Here is a 27,258-nt window from a genome sequence, read left to right as displayed (position 1 = left end):
CCTCGTGTAGGCTCGTCTTATCTCAAGGAGCTCCATAACCGGTATTAAGAGGAGGCTCGGTCAGCAATTAAGGCCCTGGTGATGATCAAGCAAGAGTGAAGACCTGATGTCGACATCGATGCGCCAGAGTCCCGTTCCGCTGACGCAAGGCCGGCCAGCTGACATGTGCTCGCATACAAGTCTTCGATGTAGACCGATTCTCGATCACCAGTTGATGATCTGGCGAAGTCCAAGTGAGCGAACGGTGAAGAGAGATGCGGAGTGCACGTGACGAAAGCCGAACCCCTGATCGATCAAGCAGCAACAATATTGAACACTTTCTACCTTTACATGCATTCCTGTGTGCACACGTACACGCTGAACCGCTACGTTCTGTATGGATTATTTGCTTGAATACAACATATGTCGAAGTCCGTCACCCGACAGGACTTTCAGTATTCCCAGTGGGTTGCTCCATCGCTTTTTCTTGCCTCCTAGTCCTTCTTCGACGACTTCTTGCTTCTCCGATATGTCCTTCTCTTCCGAATATAAGACGTCAGCTGGATCTTCGGGTCGGAGCTCGTGTTCTGAATCATGGCCTAGCTGCTGCCTCTTCGTGCCCTTTTTCCCAAGAAAGTGATCCGCATGAGAGGCGGACAGCTTTCTTGAGACACTGCTGCCTATCATCCGACTGATCACATTATCCATGGTGTCAACTTCAGGTATATCGCGTGTCTTTGCCCGCGTGGATTGGCCTTCATCCAAGCTCTCTTTGCGCACCTCAAAAACGGGTGTGGATTGTTTCGTTCGACTCCGGCGGCTGTCTGTGGACATATCGAAGGACTTGCGGCTTGTAAGGGATACACTGCCTGACCTCCTCGAGAAGGGACCTTGAAGAGACGCTAAACTCAATTTCCGGACCAGCGATCCGGCTGAGGCTCTGATTATCTGACCACCGCGAGATCCGATCATACCTGGATATGGCAGATTCTCTTTTGTCCATACATCACCCAGTGTTGCTTCTAGCCGTGCCCTCTCCGATCGCTTTGGTGCGAGCACGACAACCCTGGTTGAGGTCATATGTGACTGTGACCTGTTGATAGCCGACGACGATGGGTGACGAAACTCGCCCAGATCTTGCGGATTGTGTGTATTGCGGATGATGACCTGGCAAATGTTGGCTCGATTTCCAACAGTTGCAGCCCTCTGCACCGAAGGATTCCTGGACAATGTTGAGCTCTGCTGACTGTACACCTGACCAATGGATCTGAGGTCGAGCCCGGTACTTGAAGGAATTTGGTTGAACAGTTCATCAGTCCTCCTCGAAGGGAAATCCTTAGTTCGCATACCCTCTTTCCATGCGTGCTCCTCAACTGTAGAACACGCACTCAAGATGAACTCGTGGAGGTGTCCACTTGTTTCAAAACAAATCTTCCAGGTATGAAGGGCCGAATGACACTGGAGTCCACGGCCGTCACCCGCAGATTCCACCTTGAGGTCAGGCAGATGCAGGAAAGCTATCGCCTCAAACTTCGCAGTAGCACCAGTTGGGAGGGCAATGATGAGGCTACTGTCGAAGAGGATGCAGAGTGCATAGCGGCCATCAACCTTGTTGTTCCTGGTCTGCCATGTCACATGGAGAACACCGCACAGCCTCACATTGCCCAACATGCGTAACTGATCAGCTCCAAGCGATACTCTATCGTAGGCCAGCCTTGTTTGAAGGGCCCACCGACGCTGGATCTGGTTCCTGGTCTCACGATCATCTGTGGCCTTGTTGACGGTATGGACAACTTCTCTCAAGCATGTCAGGATTACTTCCAGCTCAGAATGAGAACTCGGGCAGTCTGCAACAGGTGTATGCTTGAGCAGGTCGCCGAATAGCAGAGGATACTTCGTCATACGCTGTATGGGCTTGATGAGGAGATCACCAACAGTAAGTCCTTTCCTCTCGTTTTGGGTTTTCTGATCGAGGGCGACAAGGGATCGGGCCAGTGACTCTATGCCCGACTCGTAGGTTGACCAATGCGTAGGAGCGTGTCGCTGTAGCTCATGCGATATCAGACTGTGGTTGGCACAGTACTCTTCATAGACCAGAAAGTCATTCAAGAATTCTCTGAACACCGCTGCCACATCGGCAGCGTCCTGCGGCTCTGCACCGCCTAGGTAAGTCCGACCGCGGCATACCTCCGCCGAGTCCATTGAGCTGCGTGTGCGACGGTGGTGACGCCCGAATCTGGCTGCGGCATTTGACTCGAGACTCTTCCATCGCTTGTGGCAGCGAGGTGAGCCAAGATGGCGCGGTGAGGTGGTATCCGCCCACTTTCGTGCCGCCGCGTCGTATGCGGCTCGATGCAACCGCTCCAGGAGTCTTTCATGGACAGAAAGAAGATCGTGGACATTCCTCAACACGGACGCCCTGACTCGGTTTGACACTGTCACCGCTGTCGCTAGGAGAGTCGAGTACAGATAGATAAGAGCCTTCAAATCAGCGATGTAGCTCTCTTCTGTGGAGACTAGCTCGAGAAGAATTTGCCGTCGTTTAATAGCTCTGCGGAAGGCCGCTTCGTCCACAGACGCTGATGTAGGCGGTCGGTCGCTATCAACCGAAAGTCTCGGATTAGAGCTGAATATGCCGGAGCTATCAGTGGACCGACCGAAGCGCAACGATCGTGCGGCGAGGCTGAAGCTTGCGTTACTGAGGCTTGCAGTTTTCATGGTGTGCACAAAGCCAGAGGAGGTGGTCGAGTGCCGCTTTCTGTGGAAGACGAGAGGTAGCTTGCGATATGGCATATGCGCCGAGCTTCCCAATTGCACTGACGTCCCATCCAGTTCCTGCGGCGACTGGTTGAATGAGCTCAACCAATCTCGGGCATGTGGTTTTGGCTGCGAATCCTCCTCCATCCCCTCTTCGGTCAAGTACGGATCCGTGGATGAGAAGGTGTCGATCCTATGATGCATTCGGACTTCTGGGCTGTGACCACCCTGCAATCCGTATGTGTCCTTTTCTTCATTGAGCAGATCTGCAATCACTCGACGAGGCTGACCTGCAGCAAGGGCACGTTTAGGAGTGGGCTTCTTCTCGCTGCGCAGGGAGGCAGGGGCAGGCCGAGGAGTGAGAATCCCCGTCTTTCCTCGAACTGACGATACATCGCAGTCTGCCGAGCGCAGATTGATCCTGTTCGACGCTGTGTGTGTCGCCCATTGATGAGAGGATGTAGGCAAGTTGTTCTCCGCCCAGAAGTCTGAACATCCATTGCTTGTCTGCGTCGGAGCTGAGGCAACCGAAAGCACCGAGTTGGAATATACTTGGGAATCTTGCTGGATTCGACATGGAGTCCAGGAGTTCGAGCAGGGCTCTGTAGTAGAAGGATAGGCTAATCTGGTGCCACAATAGATGCTCGTGCTCGTGTCAAAACGTCTGCTGAACGGACTGGTGATAATGCAAGGCAGGAGCTGAGCCGTCATGATGTACTGAAAGAAGATAAGCAAAGCTCCAAAAAATAGAACCTCAACAATGGGGAACGAAATGAGAGCCAATGGTCAAAATTCCCATTTGAGGGACCAAGAGACCAACGTTGATGTTCCAAAAGTTGAGTGATATGACATGGCAACGGACGTTGGCAATCGAAGACCGAGAGATGGCTGAAGTCTGAGAGCGCTCATGGTCGGCCGGTTTCCAACCTGGCTGATGGAGGAAGGTGGAATCCCGCAAGCAAGGGAAAGAGAAGGAGCCCCGTCGCCATCCTGGAAGAGCTAGGGCGGGTTTGTCGGTGGTTGTCTATGGCAAATCTCTGTCCTTACCTGAGCTAGCTTTGCCAGAATCTGACAAGATGCAAACAAAACTACAATGAGATTGTTTGTGAAACATGGGCGTCGAAGCCACCTCATGTGATGGGATTGCCATGCTCATGCTATCCTGCGCCGCCTGCTGTCTTCGGGTCTTAACGTACCAGACGCTTGCAGGTTCGGGGTGATGGCTCAGAGGCAGAGAAGTATAAGGCCTTCAACCATTGATCGTTACGAAAGATGCTAAGGTTGGTTTGGTGTTTGGTGTTTGGCGTTTTTGGTGTTGAAATTCAGATTGACGTCCGGCAAGACATCGGCGAAATTCGGGGAACGCTCCCCGCCTCACCTTCGTTGACGTTCTGCTTCGCTTCTGGGCTGCGCTGCGCGTTCAAATTGCCTGTGCCTGACATGACCTTTATTCTCTCAACATACCACGTCCTTTCGCTGCCTCTCCTGTTGACGAATGATGGGACTTCCAATGGAGCCTAATATTGCAGATATTCATGTCCCCAGCGGCCCTACTTCGATTCACCAGGCCGAGTCGTTCGAGGGTCTGACACTACACCAATTAATTGCGCGGAAGGACAACCTGGAAGCCGAGTTGAAGGCGCTGGGGGCGGTTCTGGATAGCCATGGGGTCACCATGCAGACAAGTCTTACCACGTTCGATGGCTTTCCAAGGTCCGATATTGATGTGGCACAAGTACGAGTGACCAGAGCACGCATCATCAGCCTTCGCAATGACTGGAAAGCCTTGATGGACAAGATCGAGAAAGGCCTTCATGAGCACCATGCTAAATATCAAGCTTCAGATGAATACAAGAATTCCTTGAACCAACCTCAACCTCAACCTCAACCTCAGCCAACTCCTGCGTCGCAGCAAATACCTTCAGTTCCCGAAACGCCGTTTGCTCAAGTCAACAGTGTCGAGCCTGGCAGTCCTGCGAATGAAGCTGGTCTCAGAGCTGGCGATCAAATAAGAAGATTCGGCACCGCAATCTGGTCAAATCATGAAAGATTACGCAAAGTTGGAGAGGTCGTGGGCCAGAACTTGGGCCGCCCGATCGTGGTGAAAGTCTCCAGGGGCACAGGACCACAAGCGCAAGAGCTAGAATTGAGATTGACTCCGAGACAAAACTGGGGTGGTAGAGGCACACTTGGGTGCCACATTGTCCCGATATGAAGTTCTCAGTGGCTGTGGTGCAAGGTTGAGCAAATGCAGATGAATACGCAGATCTCCCAGCCTGCTCGAAAGCGATACTGCAAGCCAACAAGCAAAGGCAAAGAGTGCGCGAAATGTACCATTACGATTAGGAGAGGTGCGCCTTGATGATACGGACGATTCTCAATCGAAGAACAAGTCCAGCAGCCCCATACACAAATCCTCTTTACCCGAGTGTAAATGGGATTGGGCACTAGGAGAAAGGTCTGCAACTGCACCTGTGGACGTTCTGAAATAGACCCTCATCAACGGAAATGTAACAATATCACCAACAATCGGAGATCAATGCGTCTTCTCCCTCGCCTCATGTAACTCATCTGCTTATTTTCTCGATCTGAGCAGGGATCGACACCATCACGTGATACTATGCAAACGCCACCAACGCTGCTCAGGCAGTGACGCTGGTCTTGGCACTGGGTGAAAACAACAACCTTTCTCCCGCCTTTTAGAGGCTCTCAGACTTGCGCCTGCAGTCTTCAGATACCATCAGACAAAGCTTTTCGTCCTCTTTCCCGCTTGTCTCTTTGCGCCTGCCACATCTCTCCGGTACTGTGGCATCTCTGCGATCGCAGTATCTGCCTCGAGATTAGCCCGTTAGTGTCCTGCTCATCATCCCAACAAGCAAACAATCACAATGGCGGAAGCTGCTGGAGGCGTGCCCACCTTCAAGCTCGTCTTGGTCGGTGACGGTGGAACGGGAAAGGTAGGATGCGCTCAATATGCCTCGTCCGCCCTCTTCTCCGCTCGGGCGAGAGCCGATGCAGAAGGACAACACTGACTGGCTTGACAGACTACTTTCGTCAAGCGCCACTTGACAGGTGAATTCGAAAAGAAGTACATCGCCACTCTTGGTGTCGAGGTTCACCCTCTTGGCTTCTCAACCGTACGTCACAAGCGATCGCCAAAGCGGATCCGATACTGACAGCCAGCCAGAACCTCGGCCAGATCCAGTTCGATGTCTGGGATACTGCGGGTCAGGAGAAGTTCGGTGGTCTAAGAGATGGTTACTACATCAATGGCCAGTGCGGTATCATCATGTTCGACGTCACGTCTAGAATCACATACAAGAACGTCCCCAACTGGCACCGTATGTTGACTAACCGGGCAATTCATACGGGCTGTGTGCTGACCATACATCGCAGGTGATCTTGTCCGTGTCTGTGAAAACATCCCCATTGTCCTTTGCGGCAACAAAGTCGATGTCAAGGAGCGCAAAGTCAAAGCCAAAACCATTACCTTCCATCGCAAGAAGAACCTCCAATACTACGATATTTCCGCCAAGTCCAACTATAACTTCGAGAAGCCTTTCCTTTGGCTAGCACGAAAACTTGTTGGCAACCCTCAACTCGAATTTGTCGCTGCTCCCGCCCTTGCGCCGCCCGAGGTTCAGATCGATCAGGCACAGCTCGACCAGTATCACAAGGAAATGACCGAGGCCGCAGCTATGCCCCTGCCAGATGAGGAGGATCCTGACTTGTAAGCGATTCGCTACACGAGGCTGCGGCTGCAATATAGGTCTTTCAAGTCAGCGAAAATTAGCAAGCATGGGAACTTGGGTTTAGCGAGACGGCAAAAGGTCGTGTTGTTGACAGGACAGGAAAGCTTCGCAGGGGCCTTGTGTGAGCTCGGGGCGTCGAGTGAGACCGCCGTGGCATCGACGGTACGGAGATGAGCAGCGGAAAAAGGTCTAGCTCAAGGAGCAGATCTCCATCAACCGCGGCAGATGATGAGATGCAACCGGCCAAACACTTGCGTCTTCTCGTTTGCAGTATGAAGGGCAATCACAGTGCAGAAGATTTCACCTTGACATGATTGCTCTTGCAACACTTTCAGAGTTCTAGACTAGTTTAGCATAGCGACATGAAAGAACATTGACTGAGACCGCCTTGTAGCACTCGAGCCAAATCAGAACCGCACTAATATCTTGGAATAGATTGCATCATTGTATGTGTCATATTGAGCTTCTCGATTGATAATACAGTATATACAGAAGCTGTCGAGATAAGTACAGTAAATCCTTCCACGGCAATGGCGGCGCCAAAACCACAAGAAGCTCCCCGTTTTTTAAAAAAAAACCCAGGCTGGATGACCAGTAGAAATCCTCTCCTCATAACGCATATGCCCATCAGACCATCAAACCATCAAACAAGACGCAGGAACAAGTAGACTCTGTCGCGTAGACTCCGTCGCGAACGGACAGCCAACCCAAGTCAACCTGAGCCGAGCGGCCGGGAAAAAAAGCAAGACAGCTACCCTTACGCTCGGTTGGCTTGCCCATCTGCCCCAGGCTCCCCAGCGCTCGAAAACTGAACAACGCCAGAAGACGAATCCATGTCTGCTCATGCCAACCCAAATCCTGAAAAAAGGGGTGGCCACAGGCCACAACTAAGACACGAGATAAGCGATCAGTAGATATCGATCCTCAACCACCTCTCTTCCTTGCAGTTTTCCGTGAGGATATCATCCACGTCGTGCACATCCCGTGCTTGTGCTTGTTCGCCTTGTTGCAGCGCCTTATCGTCTTTTTTCCTTTTGACGCTCTCGACCTCGTCCTTGTATGCCTCGACTTCGAGGCCCGAGTTCCTCATGACGGCCAGCATGGCCCTCACGTTGAGCCGGATCGTCTCGACGGGGTTCTCGGCGTTCATGAGATATCTCGTCAGCTTGGGGAACAGGACGCCAAAGTCGGATTGTGAGAGATGGGCCGTGTTCGGGATCAGGAAGAGCTGCGGGTCGAGAGGCGAGGGCGTGTTTGAGGCAGGTGCGATGAGGGTCTTGGGTACGTCGAGGGGTGGAAGAGAGAAGGTGTTGAATGTGGGCGTGAAAGGCTCGTCTGGTTGGTTGGCGGAAGGGTGGGGGAGGGCCGAGGCGGTAGTCTTGACTGAATCGTTTTCTAGGGTATTTGCGTCGTAGGATGACAGCGACGAGGCGCTAGATGTGCTTTCGCACGTCGAGGTGCTGGGCGATGGGGAGGGTGTGCGGCTGAGGTGGACTGAAGAGGCGGGTGTCGAGAGGGAGGAGGTTGAGTCGGAGGTCGTCAGGTTAGAGGATGTCGACGACCGTGAAGCCGGTGCGGAGGCGGCGTTGAAGTCGGCTTCCTCATCCTCTGCAGACACCTCCACTCCGATGGCAGCTTCCCCTGCGTCCGCTTGAGTAGCAGTATGGATCCCATCCTGGGTGGCTGTGTCGTCTGGTTCGTCTTCTGCAGCGGACTCCGGGAGGGGCTGGTTGATGGCCTCCTTCATAATATCCTCATTGTACTGATCTCTCTGCTCTTGCGACTCTAGCTCAAGATCTAGCTGCATCTGCTTGATCTGGTTCACCGCCTCTCTCATAGATGCTGTGTCCATATCCCTCTCGGCCTCCGCACTCTCCTGTCTCGTCTCTTTGGTATCTGTCCGGACCCTCCAAGCTTCGAAGCCGCTTCGTCTGTTCATCATGATCTTCTCAAATGGGAACTCTTCACCGGGCGTCGAGAATGGTGTTAGAAACATTTCGTCGCCAGCGTCTGATTCTTGGTCTTCATCCCTCCTCTCCTCAAACCCGCGCCGTGAGGCTAGTTCCTCTGGTTCTTCCACGTCGACAGGTAGTTTATCAGGGGGCGTCGCAATGATTTGTGGGTTGGATTTCGTGCGTGGTTTGTAGTTTGTACTGTCTTTGGATGTGCGCTTCTCGAGCGTGTACATGGCCTCGGCAGGCCTTGCGGAAAGGGCAGCCTTCATCCGATTGATCAGTTCGGGCCACTTGTAGAATTCAGATGATACGATTGCGATCACGTTCGTGGGAGGAGGAGCCTTGCCATCAGGTATTTCGCGGTTGTAGCAGGGCAGAGGCCGCTCCCACAGCCATCTGGTCAGTCCCGCCCGCAGAGGCATGGCCCATAGGTCGAGCAGGATAAGGGGTGAGTCCGGGGTGATTTGTCGCACGAGCTCGCTGTTTTCAACGGCTTTGTAAAGTGGTCGCCAGTCCGGGTCATCTTCGAACTCTGTGTTTTTAAATGAAGGAAGATGTTGACGATAGTAGACCGATTTCACGAATTGAATGGTCGTGCAGGCGCCAAAGGAGTGGCCTGCCCAGGTGACGTGCCCGGGTCGCAGATCGAGCACGTTCTTCAGCGGCGGCCCCGGTTTGGTTTTCGTGCCCGCAACAGCGTAGTTGGAGAACGTCTTGCCCTCATTGAGACTCGTCAGAACCGTGAAAAGCTGTTCGAGCTCCCAAAGCCGTATCCGCAACTGGGCATTGCGTGCATTGAGGACTTTGGCCGTGGGAGCATGTGGATGCTTCTGATAGGGGACCGTGGCGGCTTTGCGCCCATCAGCCGACCGTATAATGGACATTGGGGCGCTTTGGTCTCGGTGCTCAGGGGCCGCACACACAATGCCAAAACTTGCCAGTGCTGCACAAATTGCGCTGTAGGCATTGCAATTCCCCCCCAGGCCATGCGAGAAGATCACTAGAGGGTACTTCGAAGACGCCTGTCTGGGTAATAATGGCGCATCGGCGACGCACGGCAAAGTGGTCATGTTGAGTAAAGATGGGACGAATGATATGAGCGACGACACCCGAGGACTCGCTCCAAGGAACGAAGCGTATGCCTGGTTCCATTCTCGCTGCGGTGAGGGCAACCATGTCACAGAGGATTTCGATTTGGCCTTGGGCGTTGTTGGGTAGAATAGTCGGAATTTTATGGTTGTGATCTTTTCGTCTGGTATCGGCGACGGCGAGGGTATCTCTGAGATTGGGATCTCCCATTCTGTGGTGCCAACTTTATGCGGCCCAAAGGGTTTTGGCAGCGTGGGAACCGGGCTCAGTTGTGGAATCATCGTGGAAGACCACGGTGCTGGCTCTGACTGCTGCAATCAAGGAACAAGCAAGTGGTCTCGTGCCTGGGGAGTTAAGAGCGGTTCTCTATGGACGCCGGACGGTATACGAGCAAAAGAGGTTCTCAGGGCTACTTAGATAGTACAAAGGCTCTATCGATAGCAAAACTTAGAAAGAGTGGGCTCTCGCGTGTTATGAAAGACGAGATGGTGACACCAAAGTGCTAGGGGAGTAAGAACCAGAGAAGGGGCTAGCCAAGCGCCTCTCGACATGGGGTCTGAAATTGGTCTTATACCAGGCGGCGACGTGGTGATCACTCGTGTGCTCACTTGCTTTGTTCTGCGAATTTTCTTGCATGCAGATGCTGATAGGCAGGTACCCATAGAGCCAGGTCGAATCATGGTGAATGATGGAAGGGACACAAACTCTGCAAACCTTGATGTCATGTTCGAGCTCATGTGATGGTCACGATGTCACTCTTGCATCCACTCACGAATGGAAGAGCCGGGGAATGGGATGGAATGGGCATGGTCGCTGTGGCTGAAGTGGCAATTTTGGGGCTGCCCGGAGAACGAAGTCCAAGCAAGGATTTTCAGGTTGTTCCGGGCGTACCGGCCACGCCGGGCAGCCACTTCAGGGCTCGGTGGGAAGGTCGAGAGAGGCTCGCCAATCATACTCGTGCGCAGTGACGCTCGTTTGTCCCAGAGATTCGTGACGGATCGTTGTGACCTTGTTTCATGTTCGGTGTTCACTCTGTGAGACACTCTCTCTTCAAACAATGAGCCGAACGCGATGACGATAACAATGCTTCCATTGTGGCTATCGTTCCTCCGCGCATCCCTCCCACCCTCAGAGTCAACTTATGAGAAGCCGAAGTGCTCCATCAATACAGTGCACGGAGAGTATTGCAGGCTCTGCGGGCCAACAAACTATTCATGTTGTACTCCCTGGATACAAGTACACGTTGGCCTGACGCGGCGGCGCGAGCCGCTGATGGTTGTTGATTTGGAGGCTGAAACCAATCTCAGCGGATATTCACTTCCACTTTAATTCTACTCCGTACATGCCTGGTACTCGAATGGAGTACTCGTACACGCCTAAATGCACATTGAACTGTACTCCGTATACGCAGTAAAGCAAAGGCAGACCCTGCAAGGACAAAAGAGAAGAAGCTGCAACAGGATAATCCTTCGCGTCGATTCGCTGCGCTACAAGGCGTGACGCTTCTCGAAGAGGACAGAAAACACCAAATTCTCGAAACTGGCGCGTCTCAGCCACCAGATGCAGCCGCTTATGCAGGTTTTATGCACCTCGAGGCTCGGACTCTTCCAGCCTCCTGCCGCAACACGTCCTCCAACCTATAGTCACGTTGCTTTCCTCTCTCGCGCTTTCACGATCGTGCAAAATTCGTGATATAGCTCGAGAGCACACTGCACAACGACTCTTTCCCCCCAATGGACTGGTTTGTCGCCTCCCTCAAATGACTATCAACTATATCTCTCCTGCTCGGCACCCATCTCTTCGAAAAGTAAGTCGTAAACCCTCTTCTCAATCTTGGTGTTTGGCTTGCCCTCATCATCAGAAATTTTGCATTCATTGTTATCTTGTTGTTGCTGGATTAAAATGCGATCGAGATGAGGTAGTGCCTTTTGTTGTTGACCAAATCATCTCCACTCTTCTTTTCAATGGACGTTTGAAAACAGATGTTATCATTGCTCTTGTACTATTCATACACGACCACCAGACACATGATACCCTCGCCAGCCATGCGCCAAGTTCGACATGTCTTCCACCACATTCGTCAAATTTTGGCGAACAGATCTCACCCGCGACTGCTTCCTGTCTTATGTTGCACAGGATGATCTGCGGTCACTGCGACTCGCCTGCAAGGTCTTTGCCGACGACATTGCCCCAGCTCTCTTCAAGAACCTGAAGATCCGCTTCAGTGCCAACACCTTCTCGCGCAGGGCGCGTAGGTGTGCACTGGATCGAATTGGCCCGCATGTGCGACATCTGTCCTTCATCATGCCACACAGCACCGAAACCTTCCTACCTCCATTACTCATTCCAGGCACACTGGACGAAGTCACGTTTCTATACGAACCAAGGGTCGATAACTCAAGGCCGCATTCCTCCTCCAGCTCATCATCCTCATCATCGACATCCAAATATGGTTCCTGGGAAATGAATGACCTCTTGGTCAAGCAATATCCACCCCTCTTCCACGCCGCTACGAATGTAGATGCATTCTTCCAAGCAATCAGTGCTATGCCTGGGTTACGGCACCTCCATGTCTCTTGTCCAGGTCAACTTGCAGGCCAACGATACCGCAAAGATGTTGTCGACTACGCACTGATCTCACTGAGGTTGGCGATCGAAGCTGCCAACCCCAGTCAGCTCGAAACGCTCACGCTTGCGCCAATTCATCCTTCGGCGATATTCTACCTTCGTCCTCAGCTCAGTATTGGCTCGTTACCATCGTCGGCACGGGTATGGAGGCGCATCAAGTCTCTGAACATCGAAATGGATAGTTTCCGGTATGGTCGCGACCAGCCCTCAGACCACTTGAAAATCCTCCACAGCTACCTTCAGACGTTGCAGAGTCTTGAGAACCTCACGTTTCAGTGGCTCGGTGAAAAAGGCCCGTGTCCGCTCTCACTTCATACCGAGCCATGCACGTCGCGCCCGACTTCCCTTGATTGTTCCCAAGCTTGCCCAGACTCCAGTGCAAAATCGCCCTGCAGACCTTTGAAGTTTCCGCGCCTGAAGGCCATGCATCTCAGCAATGCTACTTTCGACGCCGACCAAGCATCTGCCTTTATCATGTCTCACCGAAAGGTGCTGCATGAATTTCAGTTTGATCGATGCCGCCTTAGGTCCGGGACCTGGGATGACGCTTTGGCCCCGTTGACTCGCATCGTTGGTGACAACGGCTGGAAACAGAAGCAGGAAGAAGTCATGGATGTGCCGATAATGCTAAGCCCAACGGACGAGAAGAGTGAGCTAGAGTGTGTTCACGAACACTTGTGGGACGACGTTTTCCGCAAGAGCAAAGGCCTCCAGGCTCTTCGAAAGATGAGTCTGAAGACGAAGGGACTGCTCCCAGAACAAGTGAGACGGCTTCTAAGAAATGCGAGAGTCGCCTGGACTTGAGTTCACCCAGGAAACTTGGGCGGACATGCATTCGATGTGGCAATGGGTGCACCGAGTTATGTGGTAAGGAAGGAAGACACTACTCCCGGCCCTGGCTACTGCTACCAGGGCCGCAGTTGTACGGGGTAGATAGCGAAAATAAAGAAATGCACCTTTAACCGTACTGAGGTACAAGTTTCCCGATAGGTGTCCCGAGCAGGAACCCCCTACACCAATGATGGGAGGCCTGTAAGGATAAGAGGTACCTGTTCCGGCCCGAACAGCAAAACCCGTACTACCAAGCCAACCGACCGGTATTATCCTTCATGACGAGTGAACAGGAACATGCGAATAATCTAGCTCCTCGGCTGGATGCTGGAGACTGTTCAACACAGCCATTGGAAAGTGCTGGATGGTTTCTTAAGCATGCCATCAAGGATGTGCGGGTGTTGTGCAGGAGTTCGAGGGCGAACGGCCCCTGAAATAGCAGCTTCTGAGGGGCTAAAGTCAGCATTTCGGAGTCCAAGGAAGCAGCTGAAGTCTGCCTTGCGGGGCGACCCTGGATCCTCCTAGGCTCCAAGGGGACTGGTGGGACGTAGCCCGCAGAAGCAGTTTAGTGTCGAGGGCACATCACAAGGGACCGCACCGCCGCGCGTCGAGTCTTTTCTACCAGGTACTGTGTACTGTACTGTAACCAGTTAGTGAGGCCCGGGTCCTGCCTGCCGCATCAGCAGCGCGGCGTGAGCCTTTGACTTTCTCAACACCAAATCTTGGTGCACATGCCGCTGGTTCGTCGGGGCTGCTGGCTGTCTCACAAAGAACAGACGACCACAACGATCTCTCACTCCTTCCTCACCCGCCATTTCACCTTGCCAGCTCCTGCGATAAACGGACTACATCCCATCCCGTCGCTCGTTCAGTAATCCGACGCTTATCACGTATCGGCTGCGTCGCGTTGCCAATAAATCCCCGCTTGTTACCGAGGACTTCGTTCTTCGCAATTGCGCATACATTCGCTCCTCCTTCCACTACCGAACCCCGTCGTCTAATCACACTTTCCACCGGAGCGCCAGTGCCCCAAGGCCATGGAAATGCTGTGGCTTTCTACAAGGTAGCATGTACCGTCGGAAGGCCTACCTTTCTTAAGGCCGCGATATCGCGATGTCTTCTCGCGACAGAACACCCCCTAAGGCCATCGGACCGCAGTCAATACCTCTCAGAGATCTCTCCAGGCCTCCAGATAGTGGATCAGACGAAGCAGATGATCTGGGAAGCGCAACTGTCGGGCATAAGAAGCGGCACAGTCGCACGAGATCCTTGTTGGCGGGACGTCGGACACCCAACTATGCGCGCTTGAATGACCATGAAGAGTCTCCCACAAGGGGGGGTCCGTCTGGTGCACCAAATCGACTGGTTGGACTTTCTGTGCGAGGCGGCGGTGGGAGTGACACACACTCGCCGGTCGAAGACATTGGAGGATTTGCGGCCGCAACGGTGGGATTAGACCTTCAGCTACCTTCGACTCCTCCGAGTGTTGGATTGCGGCGCCCGAGTATAATTACAACAGCGGCGGAAGGAGATGTTCATGAGGCGGAAAGTCCCTTCTCTCCTCCAGACTCGGACACTACCCCGTTGACGGCGTCACAACGTCTAACATCTTCTCTCAAGACCTCGAGTTCCATCTCCAGAGGCCAGAGGCACGACAGACAAGGAAAAGGGTCCAGTGTGCATTGGACCGATGGCGAGTCCCCGTCGTTTGTCCGGGGGCGGGCATCACGCCTCGGAGACGACCTCCCGACCCTCGATACCGGAGCTGGCATGCATCGCAAATTGAGTACCGGAAGTGGCATCAGCCGCTTGTCGGCCTCTCGTGCAGAGTCGGGGGAGCGGTCTAGATCATTGTCGCCGTCTCCCTCCCCAATGGCCCGGGCGAACTCTATGCTGCGAGAAATATCACAGCGTGTGGTCAACCTAAGCAACGACTCCGACATGGTGGAACAGAGCATTCGACGCAAGTCTTCCGTGCGACAGCACAGACGCCCAAGCACGACCTCTCCCGCACTGCCTCTACCAGGCATTGAAGATGAGGAGGAAGCTCAGCCACACCAGGCCCCCCCACTCGAGAAGGTACTTTCCGCTGAGGTCACTGCTGAACCCTTCACTCCCTTCACCCCTTCGGCTCCTTCGACTCCGGCGTATCATCCAAATCCCCTCCTCGGGAGGTCGTGGGGTATTTTCGGACCTGAAAATGCATTGAGAAAATGGCTCTGTGAAATCCTGGTTCATCCGTTGACTGAACCGCTGATATTGGTCCTGATCGTCGCACAGACCGTGTTGCTAGCAGTCAACGCTGCGTCCGACGCCGTGTATCTCGAAACCCGGACGAAGCGATGGGGCAGCACTGGGTTCGACTATGCCATCTTTGGTTTGTTCGTGGTGTACACTCTGGAGCTCATAGCTCGCACCATCGTGTCGGGGTTCATCTCTAATCCTGTTCAATTCAGCACCATCAATCGTTCTGTCGGTCTCAAGAAGGCTGTCCTTCAGAAGGCTCACACCTTGTTTGCCCCGCAGGACGCTCGAGAGGCGCCAATGACGGCCAATGATGGCCCTACTCAGCCATCTATCGTCCGCAGTTTTACAGGCCTTCCGGAACCCGGTGGGCCAGGCCACACAAAACAGCAACAGAGGATACGCCTGGCACGTCGCGCCTTTCTCAGACATTCCTTCAACAGGCTTGACTTCGTAGCCGTTGTTTCGTACTGGATATCCTTCGTGATGCAGATCAGCGGCGTCGAGGACTCGAAGCATGTCTACGTCTTCAATATGCTCAGCTGCCTCCGGATCCTGCGGTTACTGGGCCTCACGGCGGGGACATCGATCATCCTACGGAGTCTAAAAAAGGCGGCTCCTCTGCTCGTCCATGTGGCTTTTCTCATTGGCTTCTTCTGGTTGATTTTCGGCATCGTTGGAGTACAGAGCTTCAAATCGAGCTTACGGCGCACTTGCGTCTGGGTTGGAGACGACGGTTCAGGCCAGAATTTCACCCTAAACATTGCGCCCGACAATATCCAGTTCTGCGGAGGCTACTTTGATGCCGTGACCGGGGACGAAATGCCATGGCTCAAGAGTGACGGCTCGCAAGGGGCTAACAGCGCAAAAGGCTATCTTTGCCCTCAAAACTCGCTGTGCGTTGAGTCGGGCAATGGTCCTTACAATGGCACCGTCAGCTTTGACAATATTGCACAATCGCTCGAGCTAGTCTTTGTGATCATCAGCTCCAACACATTCTCAGATCTCCTATACTACCTAACCGACTCCGACTATCTTGCCGCTGCACTATACTTTGCCGCAGGCATTGTTGTCTTGAGCTTGTGGTTGGTCAACTTGCTAGTCGCTGTTATCACATCCTCATTCCAGATCATCCGCGAGGAGAGCAAGCAAAGCGCGTTTACTGCCGATAAGATCGACGGGCCGCATCTCGACGAAGATCTGAAAACGAAAAGAAGCCAACTGAAGAAAATATACGACAAGACACATATCTTCTGGGTCCTTGTCATCGTATATGACTTGGTTGTGCAGAGTCTGCGAAGTGCAACTCAGAGCCCGAGTCGAGAAAGCTTCATCATGAACTCGGAATCGGTAGTCACGTTCCTTCTCTTGCTAGAGATCATCCTGCGCTTCTTGTGTGACTGGAGACACTTCTTTCACGGGAAGAGGAATATCGTCGACCTTTTGCTGGCAATCGTCACGGCAGTCATGCAAATCCCGACAATACGCAACTCTGGGCACGCCTATGCGTGGCTTTCGGTTTTCCAGATTGCGCGTATCTATCGAGTCGTCCTGGCTGTGAGGGTCACTCGAGAGCTGGTTATGGTCGTGTTTGGGAACATCGTTGGTCTCCTGAACTTGATCCTCTTCGTGTTCCTGTTCACTTTTCTGGCCGCCATCCTGGCTTCCCAACTGTTCAGAGGGGATTTTCCTCCAGCAGATGCGGGTGGAGAGCTAATCAATGTCACTTTTTTCGACATTTGGAATTCTTTCCTAGGGATGTACCAGGTCTTCTCTAGCGAGAACTGGACCACCCTGATGTACAACTCTACCCAGTTCAACAACATCTGGGACACGGCCTGGTTGAGCGCAATATTTTTCATTCTCTGGTTCGTGGTGTCAAACCTGATTGTCCTGAATATGTTTATTGCTGTCATCCAGGAAAGTTTCGACGTGTCCGAGGACGAGAAGCGTCTGGAGCAGGTAAAGGCATTCTTGAGGCAGAAAGAAATGACCGGCTCAGCATCTGGAAATTTGTCCCTTGCCGCTGTCTTTAAGATGGGACGGGAGTCACTCAGACATCGCGACGCTCTCGAGTACGGTTCAGCAGCAGTCGAACAGCTTCTCAAGGAGGCTGTTGTGAAGGACTTTCTGGACGAACAAGATCAGGGCCTCGCGCGGCGAACAACGTCCATGCACCTCGATCAGATACCCACGGTTAAACCCGGCTTCCTCTCAAAATACTGGGGAAAGGTCACAGGGCTTGCTGGCACCAGAGAACCAAACCCTTTCTACTCGAATGCAACCGTGTCTCGTGCAAACGAGGATTTTGATCCTAGGCTTGTCGCACAGAGGGTGGTGGCAACAGCAGAAAACCGTCGGCGGGCCCAACGACAATACCTGCAAAAGCATCCGAAGTACAATGTTTCCCTCTTCATCTTCAAGCCCGACAATCCTATCAGAAAGCTGTGTCAGTACCTTGTTGGCCCTGGCCGCGGAAGCGAACGTGTGGAGGGTGTTTCGCCCTTCAAACCTGCGTGGTATGCATTCTCTGCCTTCACCTATCTAGCTATCGTGGCCATGGTCATCTTGGCTTGCATCACCACGCCATTGTATCAGCGAGACTACTATCTCGAAAACTCGCTGAGCATTACGAACTGGTTTGTCTGGACCGATCTGGGCTTCGCAGCGCTCTTCACCATTGAGGCGGCCATCAAGGTAATTGCCGATGGACTCTTCTTTACGCCACACGCATATTTCCGTAGCGTCTGGGGCTTTATCGACGGCGTGGTGCTCATCACGCTTTGGATCAATGTAATCACGGCGATGTTCCGTGACGATGGTGTTTCTCGTGCTGTCGGCGCCTTCAAGGCGCTGAGAGCCTTGCGCTTACTCAACATCAGCGACACTGCGCGGCAGACCTTCTACTCGGTCATTATCGTGGGCGGCTACAAAGTCCTTGCTGCCGCTTTTGTCTCGATGAGCTTGCTCATTCCATTCGCCATACTGGGAGTCAATCTGTTCAACGGCAAACTGGAAGCTTGTAACGACGGCGATTTCGGCTACAGTGCACTGAGCAATTGTGTCGGAGAGTACAACTCGACCCCGTTCAATTGGCCAGTGTTGGCTCCGAGACAGGTCGCTAACCCGTGGTTCGACTTTGACGACTTCGGCAGTGCCCTATTCATCCTCTTCCAGATCGTCTCTCAAGAGGGATGGGTGGATGTGATGTGGTCCGGCACGAGTATCACAGGCAGAGGAACGCAGCCAGAGCCGCTCGCATCAAGCGGCAATGCCGTGTACTTTATCATCTTCAACTTGCTGGGCGCCGTCTTTGTCCTGACCTTGTTCATATCCGTGTTCATGCGGAACTACACGGAGCAAACCGGTGTCGCCTACTTAACTGCTGAACAGCGATCATGGCTGGAGCTGCGCAAGCTATTGAGGCAGATCTCGCCTTCTAAGCGCTCTCTGGGCATGGAGAGCAACAAGTGGAAGAAATGGTGCTACGATCTGTCGATTCAGAAACGCGGGGCTTGGCAACGCTTCATCACGTTGGTACTGGTCTTCCATTTGATCCTCCTGACAGTCGACTTCTATCCTGAGCCTGAGTGGTGGTCCAAACTACGGAAGTACATCTTCCTTGCCATCACACTCGTGCTCATCGCCAACATCGTGATCCGAATCGTCGGTCTCTCCTGGAACCGATTCCGAAGAAGCTCGTGGGACTTGTATTCGATCTTCTCCGTGTCAGGTATTTTCGTTACCTCGTTGATTTCAGTCTCGACTGTCGACAATCGAGGCTTCGAACAGCTTCAGAAACTCTTCCTTGTCTCTGCAACATTCCTCCTCATTCCGCGAAATAACCAGCTGGACCAATTGTTCAAGACCGCGGCTGCGTCTCTCCCGCTGATTGCTAACCTACTGGCCACCTGGTTCGTCCTGTTCCTAGTCTTTGCGATTGCCTTGACCCAAGCATTTGGCCTGACACGCTTCGGTCCAAATGAGAGCAACAATGTCAACTTCCGAACAGTCCCGAAAGCCCTAATCCTACTCTTCCGTACAAGTATCGGAGAAGGCTGGAATCAGATCATGGAAGACTTTGCTAGCATCGAACCGCCGTTTTGTGTGAGGGAAGATAGTTTCTTCGCGAGCGACTGCGGCAGCGCTGGATGGGCAAGAGCACTGTTTATCGCCTGGAACATCATCAGCATGTACATTTTCGTGTCGCTGTTTGTGTCGATGATCTTCGAAAGTTTCTCCTATGTCTACCAACAGAGCAGTGGGATGTCTATCGTCAGTCGAGATGAGATCCGGCGCTATAAACAAGCGTGGGCCGAATTCGATCCCAACAGTACCGGGTTTATTTCCAAGGAACAGTTCCCGCGGCTGCTAGGGGTAAGTTTCACTCTTGCAGGCTTTGTCTAGTTTTATTGACAACAATCAGGAACTGTCCGGGATCTGGCAAATGCGCATATATGACGGTGATTTCACGGTAAGAGCGATCAAGGAGGACTGCTCGATCCAGCCAGGCGACCCTGTCAGACCACCAGGGCGAGTGGTGGACGGCCTGGATCTCGATAAATTGGCCGAACGCGTCAACCAGATACCCGTCAAAGAGATCCAGCAGAGACGGGCGCGTCTCAACGTCTTCTACGAAGAGGTCATGTTGACGGCTGATCCGGACCGTGGTATCCCCTTTACGGCGGTCCTGTTCTTGTTGACGCACTACAACGTCATCACGGATTCACGAAGTCTACGCCTCGAGGAGTTTCTTCGTCGACGAGCACGTCTCCAGAGGGTGCAGGAGACGATCCGGCGAAATACCGTGGTTGGCTTCTTCGACACTTTGCACTGGTCTCGCAAGTTCAAAAAAGCCGTGGAAAGGCGCAGGAGTGGCCGCTTGGCCGCCCCTCCCTCACTCCCCGTGCCTGAAATCTTCATCGAGGACCCTGATGATAACATGGAAGGGAGCAGCTTCACTGAACCACGAGACTTCACCGAGTCACGACAGTCCTACACGCCGAAGAAACATTCGGTCAACCTGCCGCCCATTGATACGTCGTTGCCTTCTGGCAGCTCGTTAAGAAGTGCATCGCCGATAGACGGATCGCCTGCGAGCAGCCCGATCCGGACGAGGCTCGGATCGGTGGATACATCGTATCACGGGGCGACAAGATCTTCGCCGACGACGCCGACGTTGAGTCATAGCCGACAGACCAGCAACACGGGCCAACTGGATGGGCAAGGAATGATGGAGAGCTTCGACAACTCTGCCTGGGGCGAGAGTTTACGCAGGAGCTTTACGACGAGGGTTCGGAGTGACACCTCTCGGGGCTGAAGTGCGCGACTACAAGAGCTTACGACTTTACGACGAGAACGCTTCGTCACATTTTACCTGTGAATCTTGAAGAGGATGACCTTGCTGGCTTGATGAAGTTTCAGGAAGGGATTGAACATATGATAGCATAGCGATGGCGTTTTGAGTCTCGGGTGCAATAGTCTCGACTGGGTGGAGGACTGAGAAAAGCTATACGACTCTGGCTAGACCCAGTGTCATTCATGTACATGGTATGTCAACACTAAGAGATGACGAACAGCTGGGGATGAACACTATCATGCTACGAATTCGAAGTCTGACGTGACATGTTTGAATAGCGCCTGGACTCCAGCGATCGGAGAGCTCTTAGTTGTGGTCGACGTCTGAGTAGTGCACCTTCGTGTCGTCGCTCCTCGGTCTAGTGAAGTCGTTTGCCCCTGTTGGGATTAGAGTTGCTCGTCTCGGAGGCTAGGCTTTCCAGCGTTGTTTGCAGCTTCTTGTTTCTCATGTGACGGCCAGGAGATGTTGCACTGCGGCCTCTGACAAGCGTAGTCTGAGACTCGAATCCGGACTTCCCCAATGTGACACAAAAGCACAAAGTCTCGAGACAGAATGGGCAAGCGAGTCTCGTCAGGAGGCCGTGACTCTGGAGTTGTTTGTCGGCCCCCTCAACAAGTGCATGTCGTCGAAGCCGGAGCATTTCTCGGCTGAAACGCCTCACGACGCCTATCGCGTCTGGCAAAGCGAGATCAGCGAAGCGGATCAAACCCAACCCGCGTCTTGGCTCCGTGTCGAAATCTCTGTCGCGCGTTCGGCGTGTGTTTCGGGACCTCTGGGCCGCGTCAGGACAGGCCAGAGCAAGCCACTTTTGGAAACACCCCTGCAGGGTGCAAGGATGCGAGTGGAGAATGGAGAGTGGAGGCAGACGATGGCGTCTGAAGGTTGCCGGGGTCGTGCAGGGTCTGCTGAAGGCGGATGTTGCGAAGCTTGCTGAGAGACTGTGTGCGAGTACGAGTAACTGAGCAACTGTGCCACTGTGCCACTGCAAGAAGCTCGTGGTGTGCAAGGTGTGAAGGTCAACGCAGTCAGAGACCAGCGGAAGATGAAGAAGAGATGAGGACGAGTCAGACGTGTCCGGCTTCTGCGTCGCGTCAGAGCCACCTCTCAATGATGCCGGTCGACGCCTCTCGACGCCTCCCAACCCTCCCAAGCTGCAGCCTGCAAGACACTCGCGTTTTACGTGTAGCTTATTTCCTTCTCATCCTGATAGTTTCGCTTCCCCACCTTCTTCTCCGTCCCGTCCAGGAGCCCTGGCGACGGCTACGAAAGGAACAAGGCTCCATGGCGTGACAGGAGCGACTGACGTTTCGACGCCGAGCAGAGCTTGTCTTCCGGGATGTTCTAGCGAAACTATTGACCTGCATCATCTGCCGTGGTTTGGGTGTGGTGGTGAAACCCAATTCAAACCGATACATATTCTCAGTCTCCGAGCACACGGCTTGATGCATATCTCTTCCAGTCTCACTCCCTTCAGACACATTCTCTCACGGACCTTCTGCTGGTCATTCATTCTTTTAGCATACCTGTACAGTTGTACCTGCGCTTCTCTTCTTGCCACTTCTTCACATTCGTTCACTCGGGCTCCCCCAGATACTGTAGCTTGAGCTGGGCACCTGAGCAACTCGTACCCATTGACCACATTCCTTCGTCCCAAAGAAGAGCTTGAACCTGGCTGGGCCAACATCAAGCGGGGAACCCAAGAAAAACACTATTTGCTTGTCAACGTCTGAGACAGAAGAGAGGGAGAGATACCTTGACTTCTCCGGTTTCAAAATCTCCCAGAACAATACCATGGCGGTTGCACAGTTAGTGTCTCTGTTCGAGACAATCCACCAAGAGTCCTCAATTAAAACAACTTCCAGGAGCCTTCGAAGCCATCACATCTCGTCCTCCAAAGTGCGTCTGCACCTCCAGACCATCTTCAGCCACAACCCTCTCCACCGATCGAACAAGAGTCCTTCGAGCGACATGGCGTCCCCGACCTCGTCGTCCACGCCTTCGAGCCGATCCTCGCCAAGTTCCTCTTTCAGCAGCTTCGGAAGCCGAAGTCGAAGCCGTGTTCAAGCACCGGTCAACGATCTCGACTCTGCCATCCTCTCTCCTGTCTCAGCCCTTCCGAGCAACCAAGCCCGATCATATAGGATTCGTCGACAGCCATCAGCCATCGATCTGGCGCTGCAAGAGGAAATATTATACGCTAATGAGGTCGAGACTATTGGGCTGGGGTTTCTTGAGCCCCGGCCTCGAGCAAACACTGCTTCATCAACTGCATCCTCTCAGCAATGCTCCATCATGGAGTTCATGAACGAGACTGCTGTTACGCCCGTGGTTTTGGACTCGATCTTTGATGTCATGGAGCGGTCATAAGCAGCGTCACGATCATTCGACTCCAGGTCATGACCGTCTCGGTAGCAGAGGCTACGTCTGGCCATCTCGATCGTGCTATTTCCTTGACTCCATGAACAGCTGCAGCCCTGGAGACCCATGGGGGAGTGTCGATGCGATGACATGGGATTTCGGGGCTGTAAAAATGGATTTACGATGCGCCATGTAAGAGTAGGGAAGGATTCAGGGTTGTACTTTTCAAGGCTTTCTCACGGCGTTGAGGACGGCATCGGTCTTGATGTGATGGATTGCAGGACTTGAGACGGGGCGGTCTTATCACTATCAGAGATTCATGCACTTTGACGTTTTTATGATACCACATATACTTTGCTAATACAGAGGCACGGAGAGCAATCTTCAAGTTTGGAATTTATCGCATCGCTTTTGACTCTGTCTCGGAACAAGTCGTTCTCAGCCTTTAATAATCTCGTACAAGGTCTAGAGGAATGGAATGCGATGATCATTTGACCGGTCGAACTTGTTGAAGCCGACCACAACCTACGGAGTACACTGATATGCTTTCGCAGTTCTCTGCGCGATCTTTAACTGATCCCAGCGAGCTATGTATGTGTGATACGGTCCAGTTGCACCATCAGCGTGTGTACAGCCAGATCAAAGTCCAGCCCAGCCAGACAAGACAAGACACAGACACATACAAGACAGACACAAACACAGACAGACTAGACACAGACAGCAACCAGACACAGCATCGCAGGCCCTTCAGTCCGGTCGTTCGTATCCTTGCTCCCCACTATTGCCGGTATTGCCGCTGGTCCTGCTACTCCATCCTTCCTTTCATCCTTCCATCCATCCATCCATCCATCCATTCATCCATTTAATCATTCATCGATTTAATCATTCAATCATTCATTTTTACATTGCGTGCCATGTCATTTCATGCATTTCGTGCATTTCGTGCATTTCATGCAACGATCATGGTGCCGCGGCTCGGCGGATCTATTCAAGAGGCACGGAACTGTAGGGAGGACGACTCCATACCCACGTAGTTTCATACGGTTCACATGCTTCATTTCATACACCCCCTCCATCTAGAACCGACTGTGCAGAATCTACAACCTAGGACCTAGAACCCCTCCTGCAGACTCGCCACGAGGGCCTGATCGATGGCGGCCTTTCTGAACCCCGGGGCCCGCCCGAGACAGGCACTCCCCTCGATCATGCGCTCGAGAAACATCTCCACGTCGAACGTGAGAAGAGGGCGGGTCGGCTGCCTCCTCCTCCTCATCGACCCTAACAGGTCGTCAGAGAAACCAGGTGGGGTCGAAGTCCCTGGGCCGCTAGAGAACGGGAACGGGAAACTCGCCCAGATGTTGCTGTCGTCGTCGTCGCCATTGGTAGATTTGGGCGTCTGTGCGCTAGACGCGGCCGGGGTGAATACTCTGGCCGTGGCTGGCGCCGTGGTCGTCACGGTGGCGGCGGGCTGGAGGAGTGGCCCCCACAGCTCCGACAAGTCAGGGGCGATGAACGGGTCGGTGAAGTGCTCGACGGGTAGTAAAGGGGAGGGCGTCCGCAGCGCGTTTTCGAGCGGGGAGTGGTCCGACGTGGACGCATCCCCGTCACTGTTGGTGGTCGTCGACGAGTTGGTGGATTTGACGAGCGAGAGGACCGCGGGGTCGACTTCGACAAAGCTGCTCTGCCCAGTGAGATAGAGGCCCTTTGTCTTGAGGTATTCCTCGACGTCGTGGCTGTCGAACCAGATGCCGCCGAAGCCGATGTTGTCGAGCATTTCCTGCATCGAGGCCTCGAGCCGCGGGGTCTCGGCCTCGACGTACGGCTGCGGGCCGAATGCCCGGGCCGGGCTGACCATGTTGGGTGGGTAGATGGGGTTGCCGTCGTCGTCGCGGCGGGGGAAGTGGGTGCCCGCGCCGCCGATGTGGAAGAAGGGCACGTTCCAGTTCTCCAGCGACTCGCCGGCCCGGCGCTTCAGCACCTCCTGGAACCGCTGGAGCATGCGCCTGCGGTTGGAGAAGCAGAACGTGAAGCGGAAGACGCGCTTGATGTACGCCGGGTCGATGCTCGGGCTCGTCAGGTTACGGAACGCGCGCTCCAGACACATCCGGTGCAGCCGGCGCGCGAACGTGGTCTCTTGGAACGAGTATGTGTAGGAGGAGCCTTGCGGCTGGTTCGGCGGGTTGAGCGGTCTCTCGACGACGAGTTTCTCTTTCAGATCGTCGTAGAGGATGGCGTCGGGGATGGTTGTGTTGGCGTCGAAGGAGAGCACCTCGTTCAGGCCGTGGATGTTGGAGTTGTCTAACGTCCAGGCTGTCTGCGATGGTGCGAGAAAGGTGCCGACGGACTGGCTTGCGGCGGGTAAGTCTTCCACGTCAGCTTCCGCGTCGGGGGAGCCGTGGTCGTTGAAGCTGACACCGCGACGTACATTAGTCTTCTTCGCCGACGGCTTTGTAGTAGACGAGGACAACTTTGCGTCTTTCGAGCCGCTGCCTCGCCTGTTGTTGCTTTTCTCACCTGCTTCGGGAGACGCCTTGCCTTCGCCCTGCGTGAGAGCCGCTATGGCGGCCTCTTCTTCATCGTCCGACTCGGGAGATGCAATCTTGGAGAGGGCAACAAATGCTTCCGTGGCGGACTGGAGCTGACGGCCCAGTGCGTAGTGAGAGGCCAGGATGCCCGCGTCGACCATGTTATCGTGCAGGGTCAGGAAGGTCTTGTTCATCTGTTCGATGGTGTTCTGGAGGTCTGTGACTTTCTGCTTCAGCGCCGAGATGGTCGTCTCCTTGCGGTGGCGGTACGCCCTTTGCGCCAACCGGATCTGGGTGCGACGGCGGTCTGCTGCCGTCTCATCGTGGGTATCGAGCCTAGGACGGCCCCTCTGCTTCTTCTCCATGGCCTGTTCATCACCTTCATTGGTCGAGGCTCGCTTGGTGGACTTTGCTTTCTTCTGGGTCGAAGGTGTGTCGTGTTCGGCAGACGAGGAACGATTGCTCTCGCTCGCGGCAGAGCCAGCCAGCACGATACCGCCGTAAAGCTGGTCCATTGAGCTGGTGGCCTTCCGTTTCCTTGGGTTCTGCGCCTCCATTTCTTCGTAAGGCTGCATGAGTCCCTGGGGATACTGCGAGGCAGATAAGATGTCCAGGTCCCCGCCAATGGGTCGCTCAACCGCCTGGGAGGACATCAGTAGTTGCGTGGGGTTATCCAGGATCGACTCAAGCGACGAATATCTTCGATCGCCATATCGGGGTTTGGTGAAGGCGTGCATTGGCATCACTACCGACATGGTCCCAATCGAGACGCTCAGTCTGAAGAATGATTACTGGACCTGCCTGGGAAAGGCTTGGGAAGGCTGGGGTCGGACCAATATACGGTGTCTTTGGGTTGCTGTGTCGAAGAACGGTGATTATTGGAAAGACCGGCGAGGGCGTCTTAGGCGATTTGCTGCTTCCTCCTAAATCGGTACAGAGTAACTGAGAGGACCCTCGGAAGCACGATTTCAGCGTCGAGTGGACAAACAGTCATCCACCAGCAAGTCCCTCTGCTGCTGATTGTTCGAGTGTCTCGACGCGGCCAACCCTTCACAAGCCAGCAGCCGGTAGTGTGAGGCAGGTCAATCATCCAGTTTCTCTAGAGTCGAAGCGTCGAGTCTCTCAGAAGACAGATTCCAAACAACGAGAAGGTGGCTGTAATACTAGGCGTCCATCTGCTGATTGCTGCTTTACCAGACTGGACTGCCTGGACCACGGCTTTAGTCAGGATCCCGTGGGTTGATACGCGCCAGACTCGTACGGTGCGTCACGGTGCGTTTCCTCTACCACAGTACACAGCAGATCCCAGGCAGACGGTCGTACGCAAGTGAGGGAAATCAGCTGCTCGACGAGAGCCCGGTGATGATGGGACTCACGGCGCCTCTCATTATCCCGAGCCAGGGCCGGCACGGCTGGGAAGGAATGAGCTGGCTCCTGGGACTTGGATCTTACTCTTGCTCGATTGGGGAGCTGGTGTCATCAACTTGCATCTGTGCTCGTCCAGGTCTAGCTAGAAGCGGGATGGACGGTGGACGAGGAACGTGGTGAATAGTAATCATGGTTCTGTCTGAGAGTTTCCTGAGTGCCTGCTCACCGAGGCGCAGCTTCCACCACACAGAACTCAGCTTGCCCGTCCTCTTGGCGGGGAGGTACGAGGTACGAGGTACGAGGTACGAGGTACGAGGACGGAGTACATACGTCCGTAACTCTTGGGCCTACTGAGTCCCGTGCGCAACCTGCTGAATACACTCTTGCTTGAGCGACGCCCTAGAGCTTTATAT

At 53.8% G+C, this 27,258-nt stretch overlaps 8 protein-coding genes across 8 annotated transcripts; 5 read left to right on the top strand and 3 right to left on the bottom strand.

The window, feature by feature from the left end:
- Nucleotides 1-381: 381 nt before the first annotated feature.
- On the bottom strand, nucleotides 382-2,940 carry G647_08762 (uncharacterized protein; the record flags this gene model as incomplete). Its single annotated transcript, XM_008733069.1, has 1 exon — nucleotides 382-2,940. The coding sequence occupies one exon, from the start codon at nucleotides 2,938-2,940 to the stop codon at nucleotides 382-384; it is 2,559 nt and encodes an 852-aa protein (XP_008731291.1).
- Nucleotides 2,941-4,234: 1,294 nt separating this feature from the next.
- On the top strand, nucleotides 4,235-4,951 carry G647_08761 (uncharacterized protein; the record flags this gene model as incomplete). The annotated part of the gene is made up of 1 exon (XM_008733068.1): nucleotides 4,235-4,951. One exon carries the CDS (start codon nucleotides 4,235-4,237, stop codon nucleotides 4,949-4,951), a length of 717 nt encoding a protein of 238 aa, XP_008731290.1.
- A 673-nt stretch (nucleotides 4,952-5,624) lies between these two features.
- G647_08760 (GTP-binding nuclear protein GSP1/Ran) lies at nucleotides 5,625-6,470 on the top strand (the record flags this gene model as incomplete). The annotated part of the gene is made up of 4 exons (XM_008733067.1): nucleotides 5,625-5,693; nucleotides 5,781-5,873; nucleotides 5,924-6,077; nucleotides 6,133-6,470. 4 exons carry the CDS (start codon nucleotides 5,625-5,627, stop codon nucleotides 6,468-6,470), a joined length of 654 nt encoding a protein of 217 aa, XP_008731289.1.
- A 925-nt stretch (nucleotides 6,471-7,395) lies between these two features.
- On the bottom strand, nucleotides 7,396-9,813 carry G647_08759 (uncharacterized protein; the record flags this gene model as incomplete). The annotated part of the gene is made up of 1 exon (XM_008733066.1): nucleotides 7,396-9,813. The coding sequence occupies one exon, from the start codon at nucleotides 9,811-9,813 to the stop codon at nucleotides 7,396-7,398; it is 2,418 nt and encodes an 805-aa protein (XP_008731288.1).
- Nucleotides 9,814-11,593: 1,780 nt separating this feature from the next.
- Nucleotides 11,594-12,964, top strand: G647_08758 (uncharacterized protein; the record flags this gene model as incomplete). The annotated part of the gene is made up of 1 exon (XM_008733065.1): nucleotides 11,594-12,964. The coding sequence occupies one exon, from the start codon at nucleotides 11,594-11,596 to the stop codon at nucleotides 12,962-12,964; it is 1,371 nt and encodes a 456-aa protein (XP_008731287.1).
- Nucleotides 12,965-14,104: 1,140 nt separating this feature from the next.
- Nucleotides 14,105-20,555, top strand: G647_08757 (uncharacterized protein; the record flags this gene model as incomplete). Its single annotated transcript, XM_008733064.1, has 2 exons — nucleotides 14,105-19,612; nucleotides 19,662-20,555. The coding sequence occupies 2 exons, from the start codon at nucleotides 14,105-14,107 to the stop codon at nucleotides 20,553-20,555; spliced, it is 6,402 nt and encodes a 2,133-aa protein (XP_008731286.1).
- A 1,830-nt stretch (nucleotides 20,556-22,385) lies between these two features.
- On the top strand, nucleotides 22,386-22,961 carry G647_08756 (uncharacterized protein; the record flags this gene model as incomplete). Its single annotated transcript, XM_008733063.1, has 1 exon — nucleotides 22,386-22,961. One exon carries the CDS (start codon nucleotides 22,386-22,388, stop codon nucleotides 22,959-22,961), a length of 576 nt encoding a protein of 191 aa, XP_008731285.1.
- A 1,102-nt stretch (nucleotides 22,962-24,063) lies between these two features.
- Nucleotides 24,064-26,232, bottom strand: G647_08755 (uncharacterized protein; the record flags this gene model as incomplete). Its single annotated transcript, XM_008733062.1, has 1 exon — nucleotides 24,064-26,232. One exon carries the CDS (start codon nucleotides 26,230-26,232, stop codon nucleotides 24,064-24,066), a length of 2,169 nt encoding a protein of 722 aa, XP_008731284.1.
- Between the last annotated feature and the right edge of the window lie 1,026 nt (nucleotides 26,233-27,258).

Source organism: Cladophialophora carrionii (genome assembly GCF_000365165.1).
Source record: "Cladophialophora carrionii CBS 160.54 unplaced genomic scaffold supercont1.8, whole genome shotgun sequence".
NCBI lineage: Eukaryota > Fungi > Ascomycota > Eurotiomycetes > Chaetothyriales > Herpotrichiellaceae > Cladophialophora > Cladophialophora carrionii.
This window is presented reverse-complemented; position numbering and strand designations above follow the sequence as displayed.